Source organism: Harpia harpyja, chromosome 6 (genome assembly GCF_026419915.1).
Source record: "Harpia harpyja isolate bHarHar1 chromosome 6, bHarHar1 primary haplotype, whole genome shotgun sequence".
Lineage (NCBI taxonomy): Eukaryota > Metazoa > Chordata > Aves > Accipitriformes > Accipitridae > Harpia > Harpia harpyja.
Genome location: NC_068945.1, coordinates 42,697,476 through 42,714,851, shown reverse-complemented (window position 1 = coordinate 42,714,851; position 17,376 = coordinate 42,697,476). Strand labels below are relative to the sequence as shown.

The 17,376-nt window shown below is 42.3% G+C and overlaps 1 protein-coding gene across 1 annotated transcript in view; it reads right to left on the bottom strand.

The window, feature by feature from the left end:
• Positions 1-8,077, bottom strand: part of CFTR (CF transmembrane conductance regulator) — an 84,570-nt gene extending 76,493 nt beyond the window's left edge. The window contains exons 1-3 of the mRNA XM_052790940.1: positions 7,734-8,077; positions 4,211-4,321; positions 2,816-2,927 (exon numbers count right to left, since the gene is read on the bottom strand). Of these exons, the coding sequence (XP_052646900.1) occupies positions 2,816-2,927; positions 4,211-4,321; positions 7,734-8,077 (567 nt within the window). The remainder of the gene's footprint in view (positions 1-2,815; positions 2,928-4,210; positions 4,322-7,733) is intronic.
• Between the last annotated feature and the right edge of the window lie 9,299 nt (positions 8,078-17,376).

Below are 17,376 nucleotides of genomic sequence, written 5' to 3'. Positions count from 1 at the left end.
GGAGTCCACAAAGAAAGGGTCTCGTCCCAGAAAGAGTCGTCGAACAAGGTGAAGGAGTATAGAGAGAAGGGTTGTTACACAGCCCCTTAGACAGCAAGAGGCCCTGTCCTAGATGGTTAACTGCCCTACCTGGACAAAGACAAACAATTAATTGACTTATTAACTTCCACTCTAGCACATTGCCTCCTGCCAGTCCTGCACAACACTCAAACAGCCAGAGGGTAGCCCAGGGTTTGATGCAGAAAAGCCCTCCCAAGTGAGCACAGACAGCACCAAACCCATCATCTCCTCTCCCTTCTCCTTGTGCAGCCCTTGTATAGGGAGAAGGCAAGCATGGCACGTCTCTCCGAACCAGATCTGCAGCAGCGGTGACTTCAGACTGAGGCGAGTGGCAGTGAGAGACCTTAGGCTTTTCACTAGTGACAAGAGTCCAGCAAGTTGGAGAGACTTAAACCGGGAGAGAGCCAAGTTGGCTTGGGAGCTAATTTCATGATTCCCCTATTTTTAATCAGAATTTGTGTACACAGATGTGTGAGTGTACCTACCCATGAGAATGAAGCAAAAAGATAAAATGTAAAGAACTTTTTCACTCTAGGTTTTATTTTTAAAATCAAGCCTTGGTGCTGAGAAATTTCAGAGTTGTTCTTTAGGAGCTACATCTGGGGGACAGTCTAAATGTGACTGCAAAAGATTAAGGCCTATAGGGCTTTTTTAATTTTGAATCCATGAAGCAGCATGACAGACTGAGGCATATCCTAAGTTTTTCATAGACTAAAAAGAATGTGAATGCTGAATTTTAAGGGAAGCTATTTCCATTTTCTTTAGAGAATTTCTTCCTTTTTCTTTAGACCATTTTACTTTGTGACTTTCTAATTCTATTAGTGATACTCATTTCCCCTTGACATGGTGTTACAAGAGAAAGCAGCAGTAAGTTTTTCCATAATTCTTAGGGGAAAATCCAATCTGAAGTGAAATTGTAATCCATTATTAATTATCCAAATCAAATCAACAGTGATCTAAACCAGAACATTTGCATCGTTAGCAGTCCAAATTAATACACTTAGGAATACTTTACAGTACTTTCATCCCACGACCCTAAAGAAATTTACCTATTTTGTAATCTACAAGATCAGCCTGTCTTTCACACTGCCACATAAACAGGAGGGACTCCTGTTTATTGGAGCGGAACCATTCCAGCATAAAAGTAGCAGAAGTCAGGCTCCAAATTTGATGCTTAACCTGAAAAATGATCTTGGACCTGAAACACTGCCTGATGCATTAAAACTTTTCACCCTTAAAAAATTCCCTTTTAATGCTGAAAAGTCTGCATGTAGTTAAGGACTTGTGTTTTAGTTTTCAGGATATTCTTATTTATGTTTCAAGTGTTTTATACACAATTATTAAAACTTGAGGGTATAGGTGTTGGTGTGGCTTCACTTAGCATGGCTGCCATAGAGCAGATGATGATCTTTCTTCATCTACCTACTAGAAGATCTACCTAGCTTGAAACTTCCCTTCTACAGAGGAGTCAGTAGCAAGCTCATGGGTGTGATGACAACTCTCCACACTACTCTCCCCTTCCTGCCTGGTAGATGGGTCATTCTAATGGGCATGAAGATTTGCATTTCTATAACTCTGCTATTCTGTTAGAATAGTTCCTTGGGATACTTGATAGAAAGCTAGAAGAAAAGAGAAGTTTGGTTTTATAGCAAGCAATGTGAGCTTCAGAGACATTTGTAGGCTATTTTCCATAAATTACCCTTACACTCTTCTTCTGCCCAATCCATGATCTTGAAAGTACAGCTAAACTAGATCACATTCAACACTAATACCATTGGAATTAGTTCCTTTCTGTATCAACCTTCAGAAAAATAAAAATCTGGCTTAGAGATCTGTCTCACATCTGAAAACACTGACTATCTGACCACTTCGGGCCACTTGGGCTATTATAGCTGCAGTTTCTGATACCACAGCATTTTGAACAGAGGAGCATGGAGTGTAATATCTCGCTTTTACTACTAAATTACAGAAACTTGAAAATAACATGGATATTTAATGTGCATATTGGTTAACAGTAATTTTCAGATTTACAGTCTGGCTATCCAACACACCTAATGAGACACCACTAATAATAAACTATTTTCACAGCTCCTAACCCCAGTGATGGGACTGTCAAACAGGTGGCATTTGGTAAGTCAGGGTAATCCTAACATGTTGGAAAGGGGATAATCAGTTCATCCTTTCACATCAAGTGCCTGATCATACACTTTGGAGCACTAACAGCACCAAGATCCAAGCATATTTTACACGGTTATTTATGCAGAATTTTTACCACTAACAAAGGCAATTTGCTTATGGCATATAAACCTGAATAAAGCATTTAACGATGAAGCTGGCTGACACCACTTTGACAAAATTGACCAAATCATGCGAAATTGCACTGTCATTTATTTTAAAGTAAGGGTAGAAGAAACTTCTTAAAACCCGTAGCATGAGAAAATAATTACTTTAGTTCAGCAGTGATACAAAAATTCAGGTGCTCTAGTGTACTTGGAAAAGCATATGCCAGCACCTGGCACTACTTACATTTTGAAATTATTAATATGTATGTTTTAAAGATATTAAGACATTATCAGAAAATACTTTTTTTTTATGAAGGTCCCTGAGTAACTCTCTGTATTTATCATCTTTATAAGCAATACACATAGCAAAATCTATAGCTATTCACAGGATTCTGTATTTATTTAGCAATCCCTAAGACTTGGATCTATTTTTGGAACACTAAAAGTTTACTGAGGAGAAAAACAAATCTTACCCCTAAATATAACATTATTCCATAGAACATAAATTTCCAGAAAAAGCATCGTCGAAGAGCATTGATAAGTTTGGGTTTTTTCTTTGAAGTTGCCAGCTCTCTGTCCCACTCTCTGAAAAGGAACCAAAAACCAAGACCATTAAGTTGTGTGAGCAAATACATGGGTCTATGGCTCTGACATACTTCAAGTCACTCAAGTATATCCAAGGAGATTTAGCTAAGGTGACTAATGAAAGAAAGCTTTGCAAAGACCCCAAAGACTTGACTTGACAGATCAATAAAAGTTCAAACCTAGTTCAGCCACATATTTGGCAGTTTTAAATACTCAGCCATACATCACCCCGCAGGGAATTAATTCATGAAAAGGTCACATTGTATGTTTTAAAGAAACCTGCTGTACTTAAGACCAAAGCACAAATAATAGGCAAATAAACATTTTGGAGCTCTTCCAGCCTGCAAAAAAGAAAACACCAACAAAGTATCAAAAATGTGACTTCTCTACTGCACAGCATTATTTTTAACCTGTGTTGCTGGGACAATAATTTTCTACTCCATAATAAATTGCTGATCCGAAGCAATGCTATATACAGAAAGCATATGTTTAGTGAAAATTTTATTCACAGATTAAAGCACTCCTAAGAATTTCCTCAGCTAATTCTTTTCGCCATTTTTCAACAGAATATTAAATAACCAGAATATTCCATTTATAAACTATCAAAATGCATTAAGCATACTGATGTCCTCAATACTTTCCACCAGTTTTGAGTACGTATGTCACACTGCAATTAAGTTTAATTAGATTGGCACAACAGTGCAGATGTGAGCTGCCCTGGCACACCAGGGAAAGCTACACTGGAGGCTGGGGGAGAGGGACCATATTTAGGCACTTGTATCTCTAAGAGTTAGTCCCAAGTGTAGCACAGTTTCCAAACTAGGACCCACTGAAATAGGGTAAAGAGAGGAAGCCTAAATGAGGAAAGTCAGGGTATGATTTCTGCAGAAGCAACTAGTCTTTCAACAGTGGTATCAAAGGAAATTAAGAATGTAATTTAGATGAAGAAAAAAATAAAACAAGGTTTTACAAGGATATTTGGGGAAGAAAGAACAGCAGAATAGGGAACTAACATTGAAACTGTGAGTCTAGCCTCGCTAGTCAACAGACAGATGTCATAGGAACCTGAATATAGTAATTTAGAGCATCAAGGTGATACATCTGCACCAGGGATCCCAGTCAGCTCCAAAGGACAACCATGTGCTGAATGAGGACATGCTTGAGCCAGCCAATGGGTGCAACCAGCCTGCACCCAATGCTATTGAAACATTTTATCCAACAGCTTTTTAATGAAAATTGCAGTGTGATTCCTGAAACAAAATTATTTCATGAATCTTTCATACCTTTCTAGTTTTTCAGAAAGATTATCAGCAGAGTCTGCAGAAGGGATTTGATAAATATCTGACAGCTCCAACCGTCGTCTGTAACCCTTTTTTAAAATTGGTTTTGTCCATCTAAGCAGAAAAAAAAAAAATTTAAAAATCACTAGTTTCTGAGGTTAATTCTGGAGTTGCATTGTCTCACCCTGAATATTTTGTGCACAGCACCCAAGCATGTCTATGTGCACACACACACATACACACACACACACACAATAACATAATATAGTGCAGCTTTGCATTATATTTACTGAACTATATTGACAAACATAACATTAAAAGAATAACTGTGGCATTTTATCAGTTTTGGGGTGGGATCATGCCCCAAACTTCCTATTCAGTCAGTGGCAGACAAATGAACAGGGGATTGAGACATTTGTACTGTATTTCCAAATATGTGCTATGTCCATATAAATGAATAATAAATCAGAACTATAGTAAATTGGATGTATAAGTTTCATTCCTATAAGACAGAAAATCTTAATATAGTTTGAGTGTTCCTTTGACAGCTTACATTGCAGTATGCACTTAACAACACACGTGATCTTTCACAGGACTCCTCATAAGATCTTCATTGCATCCATCATATGTAAACATTTTGCATTTCTTTTTTCAAATGTCATGTTTAAAAATTTAATACCAAATTAAAGGGCACGCTGAATTAAACCAAAGCAGGAAAAAACTCTAGAATGGCTACTCTGTAGAGAAAATCTTTATAAGCTGTTACTAATTTTATTGAACAATTCAGCTCCTGAAAGGCCTACGAATCCCCAAGTGCCAACTTGTACAAACTTTTGCAGCAGCTTCTCTTTGAAAATCTTTTTGAAAGCACAGGACTAAAACAAAACATAAACAAGCAACCATAAGAACTAATGGTGTATTTTGAAACTACCCGAGTTTCTGCTTTACTGCCATTATTAAAAAATATTTCCTTAAAAAAAGAACTGCCTGTGAAAGAAGTAGCTTGTGGTTGATTGCTGTCATGCTTCCATATGTAAACACAGTTGGTAAAAAAAAACCCACATGATTCATGATTATGATAAAAGTTATGATCTGCAAAACCTCAATAATTCCAGAATTTTTTCTTTTAAATTGTCTTTATAGAAAACAGTTAACAGAATGGCAAAAGTAATGCAATAATGTTTCCCACAGTCACTTAGAAAATACAAATAGCTTATTGGAGATGCTTACCTGTATGCCTGTAAGAACATGTATCATACACACAAAGTAACCCGCATTCTCAATTGCAGCCTCTGATGGTGCAAAGAGGTTGATACAAAGGTAAATGAACATCATTAGACACTACACGAGTGCAAAAAGACCTTAGCACAACAGTCAAAGCCTATTTGTGTGCAACTGTGTGCACACACATGCACACTCTAACATTTACTTTAATGAAATTATGAATCATATGAGACACCAGTCTTTCATCCCCATAATTCAGTAAAGCACAAAGATATTTCCCAAGTGAACAGTTACATCACACCCACTGCAAAGAGAATGTGTTCTAAGAAATTAGAAGATTATCCTTCATTTCTGCAATCATACTATGGTTTCAGACAAATAACATGGGCTTTACCTCAGTCTTCGACACCACTGTAGCTGAGAAATAACACACAATTTGTGGTATGTGACAGCAAGGCAGCTAGGAGAGTCCACTTTGGACTGTCACTGGTAAAACATCCATAAACTTTACTACTACTGGAAACAATGTTTTCAGGGATGTAATAAGATGGATTAGAAGAAAACTCTTACATTTAAAATAATACTGTTATGTGAAAGTTTTTCATGGCCACCGCAAATGATAAATCAGGTATTGATTTGTATTTTGCCAGGTCCTGATGGCAGAAAGGACCAGTCACTATTGGCTTTGTGCACATCTTGTGGAGAAATGGCTAATCCTTGTCCTTTGGGAACAGAAACTCTCAGGTACTGGCTTCACCTTAAGTTCTGTATATGCAGATATTTTGGCAATGATAAAATGAATACAAGTTATGGGACACTAAACCACTACTGCTGCTAATGCAAGTAAGTAACAGTACTTCCTAAGCAACCTCTTTAATTCCCAGCTCCGTAGCTAAGTAATAACCTTGCTGAGCCCCTTAATAATGCTTTGAGACTGCAATAAGCAATTCCTAACTCATCTTGACAAAAGAGAAATGCTTTACAGTTTCAGACTTTGTATGTTTTGGGAAAACATTTTTCATTGCACTGTTTCCCTCCACACATTTGATTTTGTTTATACTTTTGATTAGCACCTACCCTGGCATTTTGCCACTCCCTGAAGTAACAAAACACGACTGCATTTAGAAAGCAAGCAGAGTGGCTACTTTATCATTTGGAAAAAGAAGCATGCTTCGCAGATCTACGGTACTCCTAGAAAGTCTCTTGTTCTACTCGGTGCTTAATCGGGTGCACTTAGCAATGCCACCTAAATTATGTGGTCCCTAAACCACCCTCCTCTCCCAAGTCAACAAGTTTGATACAGACTTATCCTTAGTCCTTGTCCTCATCTCTCTGCTCATCAGGGTAGCTGCAACTATGGTAGATGAACTCCTCCAGCCAGCTAAAGGAGCGGTGCTGACACCTTCCCCCAGGGACCTCCTCGCCTGCAGCCAGGTTCCTACCCCAGGCTGCTGGCAGGGCTTGCACAGAGATGTTCATCTCCCAGCTGTCCTGGCCTTGCTCGGAAGTCCCACCCTAACTAGATCTGGCCAATGTGCAATCTGTGCCAAGTGGCTTTGGGTTGGAGTGGTAATCGTGGGAGGAGTTGGCCTGTCATGTGCTGTTTGTCTCAAGGTAGATTTTCAACAGCTGCTTGGGTTGTGCTGTCAAGAACTGTGGGAGACAGTATATATTTTATCAAAAGGAATACGCTAGACCTAGAATACATAAATATTTCCTTAAAACAACTTTTTGCCAGATTCCAATAGCATCCAGTTTATCATTATGCTCTGGATTCTTTGCAAAGTTTTGAAATGCAAAATGGCTATAAATTTCTTTTAAATGGCAACGTAATCTGTAGTTATGAATGTTTCTTTATCACCAGGTAACGCCGCTCAGTCAGAGTTTGTCAATGAATATGGCTCTTCTATTTTTTTACTTAACAGAAATGATTTGCCAGCGTTAATTCTGAGTTTTTTCTTGTGGTTGCTGCGAACGAGAAATTTATTTTGAAAGGAAGAGAGCAAGAAGGAAGGGAAACAGATTGGCTTTACAGCATTATGTTAGCAAATGCCACCGGATTGCTGGCTGGCATTTAATGAACTCTTTCACAGAGAAACCTGTAGCGCTGTCGGAGTTTTGCCACTAACTAGGAATGTTATTATGGGTACACACACACGAAACCCAGCAGGGGACAAGTTTCAAGGGTGTACAGTAGGAAAGAAGAAAAGAATCAAAACAAGTTCCACCTCTATTATTGATTGCCTGTAGCAAAAAAAACCCCTTACGAGCCTGATATGTAAATATCATATACATAACACACTGTTTTAAGTTCCCTTTTGGTAGATTTCTAATGACCATTTCTTTGTCATTCACTTTAGCAATATATAAGAGATTTCTTACTACAGCTATTGCTATTTCTTTCTCCAGCATGTTCGGCCTCATCCCACTCCAGCAAATTATACCAATAGGACAGATGTCTTGGGCTTTCCAGAGAGTATTAACACAGATTGTTAACTTGTCAATAGGATTTGACTCTCCCTTAAGGCTGCTTTGCATGTCACTGAAGACAGAAGGAGCCTCCGTGTTGCTAAGCCAACTGCCCAGATCTTTCTCCAGGGCACAGGGATTCCTCAGCTCTATCAGGCCCTTCAGGTCAAGAAGCATGGGGCGTTGGGACAGTGACAGAGCAGCAGGGCTGGGCTCTCTGACGCCTGCAAAGCAGAGCAGCGCTCCTGCAAGGGTCCCTGATCAGGCTGGTACCATTTCAACAGGTGTCCTGTGCACAAAACAGCAATATCTACTGAGCAACGCAAAGGCAATCATGGCTTCACTTCCTTCTCTTACAACGCATTGATACCTGTGCGCAATATAGTTAGGCATATTGCCTGCAACTCCTAACTGGACCTAAATCTTCATGGAGACAGCACAAGAAAAGTGCCTCTGGCTTTTAACTCATCCCTTCTTTTAACAGTTGGGAGGGTAGAACAGGGAACATAATCAAGCCATGATTATGATGCTTTGGAGCCTAAGTTTTCAAGGTGTTTGTAGAGCCACGAATTCCTACTGACTGCAAGAAAAGACTGAGGTACTACGTGGATCTCAGACATTCCCAAAGGGTCAAACCAGACCGGACTCTGTCAGAGACTCTGCACTCCCATGCTCTCCTGAAAGACAGCAATCACTAATTGTAAATTTTTGCCTACTTTATATGGGAGGTGGCAGCTCTACTACACTCGAAACTGTTTCTCCAGAAGAGTGTCTGCACCACCAGCCCTCTTCTCTGAGCATCCTGCAACGCAGCCGTAAAGGGTGATCCTAGCTGTGCACGATCCTTGCTAACAGATGGGACAAGTCAGTGTGCCCATGGAGCACAACTGCCAGGCACCACAGCCTAATTCCTGCACCTTGGTTACCCTCAACAGAGTAGAGTTGCAGTTATTTTGTTTCAAATGGTAACCTGCTGAAATAGCATGTTATATATTCTGAAAACTATATTAAACCTTTAGCATTTTCCCCTTTAAAGACAAACAAATGCTACACTCTGAGCTTAATATTTACACATAATTACTGCAGGGCTTCAACAACAGAAGGTAAATGCAGACCCCAATAATTTCTGGGGTTTTTTTTCCTTTTCCCCCAGATCACAAATATTAAGATTTAAATTTCTTCACTAATAAAACAATCTTTCCCCATGAGGTGTTGTCTGACATGGAAAATATTTAGCTGCAATATCATCAACTCTGCCACTAGCTGTGAGCAGCACCATTTTAAGAATAATCAATGTTCTGCTGAAACCCCAGGATTTCAACAGCAAATCTTAATTAGGATTACTCCACAGCAGTTCTTGGGGGAGGCTTGCCTTTTTATGCCTAGTTTTTGCAAAGTGACACTTATTCAGATTATTATCTAACCTCTAAATGCTTTTTGAGATTCAGATTTTTAGCAGAAATTCAATACTTTTTCCTTACAGTTAGTAAGATAGTCAAAGTATTTCGGTGTGCGGAAGTACCAAGAGCTATTTTTGAGAGAAAAAAAAGCACATTAGGGGTACAAAGATACTTAAATTGTGTAAGATGCAAGGACAGAATACATTCAATGCATTAAAATCTGTCATTGGATTAGATACCAAAGTCAAGTGTAATACATGCCTCAAATATTTCTTTAACAAAGCTATCAAAATAACATAGTGGTGATGATGTGCTATGAACAGGGTTTGCGAGGCTGTTTCAGCATATACTTACAGTGAGACTGGCTAGGAGAGGATGTTTCTTCACCTTCACTCTTTTTCTCAATTACCTATCCCATAGAAAGAATAAGAGGAAGAGCTTTCTTTCTGCTAGTCCTTTGAAAGACCAAGGAAAGCTGCGGAAAGTTTGCATCAGCAAAACTATAGCAGAGCTGTGCTATTCATGATTGAACTGAATTTTAAAATCTCCCAGATATGTCACTAATGTGACAGCAAATTTCACCCCATTTATCATTCCACTGTCTTAGCCATGCATTTATAGATATATTTTGTAACAAGTTAGCATACAGTTGCATATCAGGTGCAATGGCCCTTTCCAAATCTGTAACTTGTTCCAACCCCAGTGACTGATACGTGATCAGGTATAAACACCCTCACAAACCAGTGAACACATCTGTGGCAGTTCAAACAGTGAAAGTGGAGGGTGGGAAGATTTTTTTTTCTTTTTTTTTAATTTAAGTACAAAGCACCAAAATGTAAGTCACCACTACAGTAACATGGAATGAATCTTGAATCAGGGGCTGCTTCTCTTACTACTTGCTCTTTGCCATCTCTGTATCCTGGCATTTGATGCTGCTACTCCTCAGCCTGGCCTTTGCAAGTTAATGAGAAAATGTCTCGTATCTTCCGATTTCCAAAATGACCTTCGGCTTTGAGCAAAGCAACACTGGGGGTTTTTTTTGTTTTGTTTTCTTTGTATTTGTTACCTCCAGAGAAATAAAAGCATCCCAGATTTTATAGATTAACCTTAAACTAAGTTAAGTTGAAACAAGTTAAAGTGAAATATCAGATTGACTCCAATACAATAAAGGTTCACATCCTTTATTTTAAAAGTTGAAAAAAAAGTTTATGAAAAGATAAATACCAACATTAAAACATGGGAATATATCTGAAACCAAGTACCTTTCCCAGCTGTCACTTTGGATTTTCTCCTAAGGCACAACCTTGCCCACAGAGTCAAGCCATTAGTATTGCAGCAGGCCACCCCAAGCACTGCCTTTCAGGATCGATCCCCTCTCCCACCTAACCTCTCCTGAAGGAAGGATGCTTACCCATATCTGACAGGCAGGAGGGTTCTGGTTTCAAGGGAAAAACAATGCCGTTTCAAAATACGTCTTAAAAGCCTACTTATTCTCTCCTAATTTGGGGAGCTTCATGACAATGCAGCCTTGGTTTAGCTACTTGCTGACTGAAAATGCTCATGCAGATCCTTTTGCTTATATGAGAGGGAGTGATACGTGGATGTAAACACAGCCTGTGAGTTCTTGCTCATCTCACCCAGGCATTCCTCCTCTCTCGTGGAAGGCAGTTGAATTGCATCTACGAGTTTACATTGCAAAATTTTGCAACCTGTATCACTAAAGTCTTCTTATATGCTACAGTTTAATTTGACCTTTGACTTGTTTATTTTAGAAGACATAATGCGACTCGTTATGACGCAGATGTCAGGTTGGCACCATCCTGCCCCCATAACCACTATACCTACATACATATCCTGCAAAGCAGGGGGTGGTGAAGAAAAAAAAAAAACCCCAAACCAAGATAATGGCAACTTGTAGAACTCTTCTGCAGTAAGTCACACTATTCTCACCAGTTTGAAAATTAGCATATTCAAAAAATTTACATATTCAGAGACTGGGACTCTTGTATGAAAGAGGTGATAATTGTTCGCTGTAGAAATATTCTGAAATAACTTTGCCACACCAGAAATACCCTTGTGCAATTAAAGTCCTGGACAGGAGATCTCAGGCAGTCTGCACTGACTCCACCAAACACTCCCAGGACAAAACACAATCCTTGTACACCCCACTTTCTTCTTTACAGAACTAATAAGGAAACTTGGGTTTAGCCCATCCTTTGTGCTATCTACTTAGACTTTAAGACCTTCAAAACAGACATCCTTATCAAATATTTTCCAGTGCTTAGTACAGTAGACTTCAAATTTCTGTTACGGCATTTAAAAGCCTCTATAATACAGATAATAAAACTATTTTCCATGTCATTGCCTACAGTATTAAAAAAGAATTCAAGGATTTGGATGGATTATTTTCTATCTCACCAAAATCAAATAAGCATGGAGGAGAATAAAAAGGTACAAACAGGTCTGCAAATCTTTCAAATGCTTGATCATTTCATTTTGAGTATCAAGATGGTAACTATTTCTCCTGCAGGAGGAAGAGAAGCTTTACATGTATTTCAGAAACTCAGGTGCAACTTGATACAGGCAACTGTACTTCACAGGTATAAAGCAGCCAGAGGAGGTTACTGTGCTATGCACGGTTTGCACTTCTGCTCGTTAGACCAAAGATGCAGTATCGGGCTGAGCCAAGGACACAATTGAGCCTTATTATTAGAGAAGGTATTCCTGTGGCTGAAACTATTTCAGAGTAGGAGACTCAGCATCCTCTCTCCAGTTCACTTCAAGTTTCATATTTTACCTTGGAAACATTAATAGAAGTCAAATTTTCAAAAGGAGTCCAAAACTTGCATGCACATCTTTGAACCTTCGGGGGGATGACTTTCAGAAGTACCAAAAGCTTGCTGTTTCAAACAGGTCTGAAGGGCTGGCAGACCCAAGGACTCCTTGTGGCAACAGACAAAAATGACCAGGCAGCCTCACAGGGACATAATCTGTGCTGCAGCTGTACCTGTGCTTGGTTATCACTAACAGCCAGGATTTATGATTACCTGGGATCAGTGAAAGGCAGGTCCTCAGGACTAGACCCATAAAGGGACTTAAGAATATATTATAAGAAATTTGCCATGTATAAGTGTCTAAGCCAGCTGTCCCAGCAACTGAGCCATCACACTGTGCAATTCAATCCACCTGCTCAGAGCTGCTAAAGCACACAGAGGCTCCCTTCTCAGAGAGGAAAGATGAGCAAGATGCTACAGCTAGGTATTGATAGGGGATGCTCCAAATATATGTTGGATATGACAATTTCCAGACACCTGCCCTCCAGAGTGAAATTTATTGACATGAATTAGGTCTTTAAGCTTCCTATGCAATACCTGGGATTTTTAGGAACTCAAGACAGTTTTAGGGGAAGTTTTGAGTACAAATGTACACATTAAATCCCAGACTTCTCCATAGAGAAAAACAGGCACATAAATCCTTCTCTATTCAGGAATCAAAATCATAAGTACCCTCTTGGTATTAAACCCTAAGATACACAGTCCAAGCAGAGAGCAGGGACTACCTAGGGCAGGTCTGCCTTTAGTTCCTTTCTCTGAAGGGATTCAAGCTAATTCTCATGAGAATGCCTTTTCAAACCAGAAACTATCTTGGTCAAGGCACTCTAAAACTTGCAATTATGACTGAATTAAGCTAGAAAGAGTGAGAGAATAACCATGACTGTAGCTTATGGGCTAGGTACTTCCAAAACTTAAGTCCTGGATTCTGGTATCCACCCTAAAGGCTATTAACAGACTTCATAAAAAGTGCCCTCGGAACAGAAATCAGGACTTGTAAACAAGTTTCTTACGTGGTAGACTACAGAGTCACTCACTCTTGCTCTTATGCTTAAAAAGAGTAGCTGAGTCAGAGATAGAGAACTAAAACACCTTCACTACCATACACTGGTAACACTGGTCCTACTTCCTAGAAGAGGTGAGGTGTAGAATTGAATTCCTTTCCCTACCCCTCCCAGCACACACACGGCAGAAGAAGGAATCCAACGTTTATCCCCTACATGCTAAATTGTTCTTGGAATCTCTGGACAGCTGTATAAAAAGGCAACAGCTTACTTTTTCTCTGGTTTGGAAAGAAGGAAGCAACTAGACAGGTCTGATGGACTGAGCCCCCGAGAAGTCAGGGCACAAAAGCTGGCTTAGTTTGCACTTCTCTTTTGGATTTCATAACGAATCAGGCATTGATTTTTTTTTTTAAAAGAAAGACATCCTTGCTGCCAGTTTGGATGTAATGCATTTTCTTATCTTGTGGCTTTCACTTTTGTGACCTTTTAAATTATTTCATGCAATATTTCTGAAGAAACAAAGACATTCACAGTGTATGTGGTAAAACGCAAGTTAGCAGAGACTTTGTCATTCACAGAAACATCATTCCGAAGGTATTAGAACCATATTAGATACTTTACAGATGTACACATACAGTTTTGGCTGTTCTTACCCAGTGAACTGAATGTTTACTTTAAGAGCCTGAATTTTCTATGAAACAATGTTACTATCAAATTTTGTAAAGAAATTTCTCGTCTAGTCAACAGTCGTCATAAACATCTCTCTAACTTTATATACTTGATTATTATCACTTCAGTTGCAGATAGGTGGTACAATATAATGCGTCATGCATGATACCCATGACTGAAATGTCATTTAATTGATTTAAAGACTATGATTTTAAAAGACCAGGTCAGGTTAATCATGCACTTAATGAGCATGAACTGCATCTGGTTTCAGCCACGGGAACTTTAACTAAGGTAGAAATCAGAAGTATATTTTCTTTATCTTACTGGGGTTTTTTCTTGACTCCTTCAGTATCCCAGGTACTACGAGAGCACTACTCTGATAGAAGATTTCCAAATAAATAAAATTAAATAGAACAAGTGGCTCCTTGAGCATTGAAGTTAATACGCAGCCTTATTTCTTACAGATTTGTATCTTAATACTTGACAGGAGCACTGACTGAAGCTTCTTCTACGGAGAATTTGTAAAGGCTTACACTCCCATCATCCGCCCTCCCTGGCTCAAACACCATTTGAGAGCAAGTACTTCCCCACTGCAGCACCACTGGAGGACACCTCTAGGATCCTTACCTTTACCTGGATGTTTGTAAAACTTTAGAAAGAGGTTGCATTTGGGATCCTTCCCCACTATCACATTTGGCTACAATGTGCCACAGTGAGCTGCAATGGCCACAATGAGCCAAAGTGGGGGAGGCAGGCAAACAGACTGATTCATACAGACCAGCTTCCCTTAAGAAATTTTTAAAAAAGGTCCAGGCCAACCTGCTGAAAAGGAAACCTACCCCAAAATGATTAAAAAGTGAGCTAAAAGCCCTCAGCTGCTCAGGCAGAGACCTCGTGCCAATGTTATGGTTTTACATCACGTGTTCCCATTTTGGCCACCATGTTTGCGTCTTACACAAGATTTCCTCCCTCCCCTCCCTGCTGTGCAAAAGACCCTCAAGTAACAAAAGGGGGAACCAGCACCCTGGCGAAACCTGCGGCGTGTGGGCCAAAGCCAGAAAGATTTTTTGCTCTTTCCAGTTGGCAGTGTCATTTCTAGCGATGTCATGTAAAACATGTTTAGGCTTCTATATTGTCTTATAAAGTACATTGTGCCCAGGTGTTGGTATAGGCTCCTTCTTCTCTTTTTATTTGAAGTTGTGAGAAAGAAAAGGCGCCAGGGACTTTGCCTATAAAAGAACACTTTCAAGGCTTACAAGGAACTGTTTCCAGTAAGATCTTACATTACACTTGCACACTGAGCAAATGCTAAACACCCAAAAAGCCAAACAGAAGGAATCCTTGCTCCGAGAGCACTTCCCCTCTGCTCTCCCCCACCCTGCCGTGTTCTCACAGTTTACAGTGAAATAACAGATTAACTAGTTGAGCAATTTACCAAAGGTTGCTCAAATTATGCCATAAATTCATCTGTCCGGGTCCTGCGATGGTTTATGACACCTGATGGACAGAGCCCATTCCTGGTGCTAAAAACCCCAGCAACAACAACAACAACAAAAAAAGGGAGATCTCATCATTCGGCAGTAAGCGAGACTCCCACCGCTCTCCCCACGGACCTTTCCGAAGCTAATTGGCGCCCAGCGCTCAGCCCCCTTCTCTGCCGAGCGCGGGGGAGGGGGGGAGCCCCCGCTGAGCCCCCCGCCCCGCCGCTGCCCGCCCCTGCCCGCTGCCCCGGGCCGCACGTGTCCCGCCGCGCCGGGGCTCCCACCTGAAGAAAAGTTTGGAAAAGATGTTCGCCTTCTCCAGGGGGGACCTCTGCATGGTGCCCGGAGCTGCGGTACGGTGCGGTGCGCGGGGGACCGGCGGCAGCCGCTATTCGCTGACGCCTGGCTCGCCCGCTCCGCTCCTGCGGCTCTCCCACCTTATCCGCTCGGCCGGCTCTGAAGTCACCGCCTGCCTCCTGCCCCTGCCCCTCTCCCCGCCTCTGCTTTGCCCAGGTTCAAAAGCGGGAGGGCTGGGGCCCCGGCCCGCGCCGCCGCCTCCTCTCCCGCCTCCCCGCCGCGCCCGGCACCGCGCACCGGGGCGCACCCCGCGGCCCCCCCCCCGCCCCGCCGCCGCCCTCTCCGCCCCGGCTCCCCGCCGGCTTTCGGCCAGCCCGTTAACTCCACCTGCCGATTCCGCCTCGCGAGTCGCCGCACGGCGGGTCCCCGACCTCCCCCCAGCACTAAGCCCCTCGCCCCACCAGGCGCCGTGGGGGACAAACCGCCCCCCGCTCCGGGGCAGCGGGGACAGCGCAACGAGGAGACCCGCCCTCGGGGCACGGAGAGCCCCTCGCCCCCCCGAGGGCGCAGAGCCTGTCCCTGCACACCGGCCGCCTGCTCGCAACCCCCCCCCCCACCGCCCGCCCCGAGACCCGCGGGGAACCGAAGCCGGGTTTAGGCTTTGGTGGCCACCCGGGGCCCGAGCCAGAAGCCCCCGGTCCCGCGGGAGCGCGCAGCGGCAGAGGGCGGGCGGTGAGCCGAGGGGAGAATAAATGTGAACGGCAAGCGCGATCGCACCCACTTCAAAACACACTTGCTTCAGTTTTTCAGGTTTTCTGGCAGGCACAGCTACCTGAACGGAGAGGAATGGGGAACTGAAGGTACATCCTGAAGAAGTGGAGCCCAAACACCCAGATTTAACACTAAAGCTCTTTCTGAAGCGTTATACACACGCCGTACAAACAAAATCACTGCTTTCAGTGTGCACAATAGAAAGCACGCTTAAAAGAAGGTAACAAGAAGCAGGCAAAAGAACTTGTGATTTAATTCTGTGTAAGACTTAATTTTCCTTAACGCTTTACTGTGATATTTACACACTCCAGTTTCTCTTCATTTCTGTAACTTAAAAAAATACGGATGGAAAAAGTCACGCTTTCCTAAGCATGCAGCCGTTCCCCCCTTAGCTGGCTCTGTAAAGAGGCAAACGTGCTTCTCTATGGACTTACTGGTTGCGCTACAATTTAACCAGCTGTCACTCTTTGAAAACTTTACAGACATTTTTTATTGCACCGCTTCTCGCTACACCCCACTGTTTTTTCATAAAGAATTTCTCTTTGCCTGGGCAATTCTCCCTCGCAGACTGCGTATAGCTAAGAAGTGCCCTCTTACCCTGTCACCGCACCGGGCTCCTTTGTGTCTCAGACCTCCCTCGTATCCTTCCCCATTCTGCTTTATTAATGACAAAACCGGCAAGAAACACGGGGCAGGCAGGACTCCAGGAAACTGTCCGCACTCTATCATGTCCTCAGACAATGCGGTAGAGGCAGGGCTCGACCGGCCCGGGCTCCAGGACAGCAGCGTGGAGCCCTTCGGCACCCTGCCACCTAGTGGAGCCGGAGCCGGGCCGGCAACCCGCTCCGCACCGCACCGCACCCCGCACCGCGGCCGCCGGGAGAAGGCGGGACCGGCCTCTCGGGGCGTTCGGTACCGGGCTCCAGGGAGGCACCTCCCGCCGCTCCCTGACACGGCGGTGACAGCCGGTCACGGCTCCTCCAGCCCCGCTGCGCTCCGCCAGCGGGATGCTCGAGTAGGAAC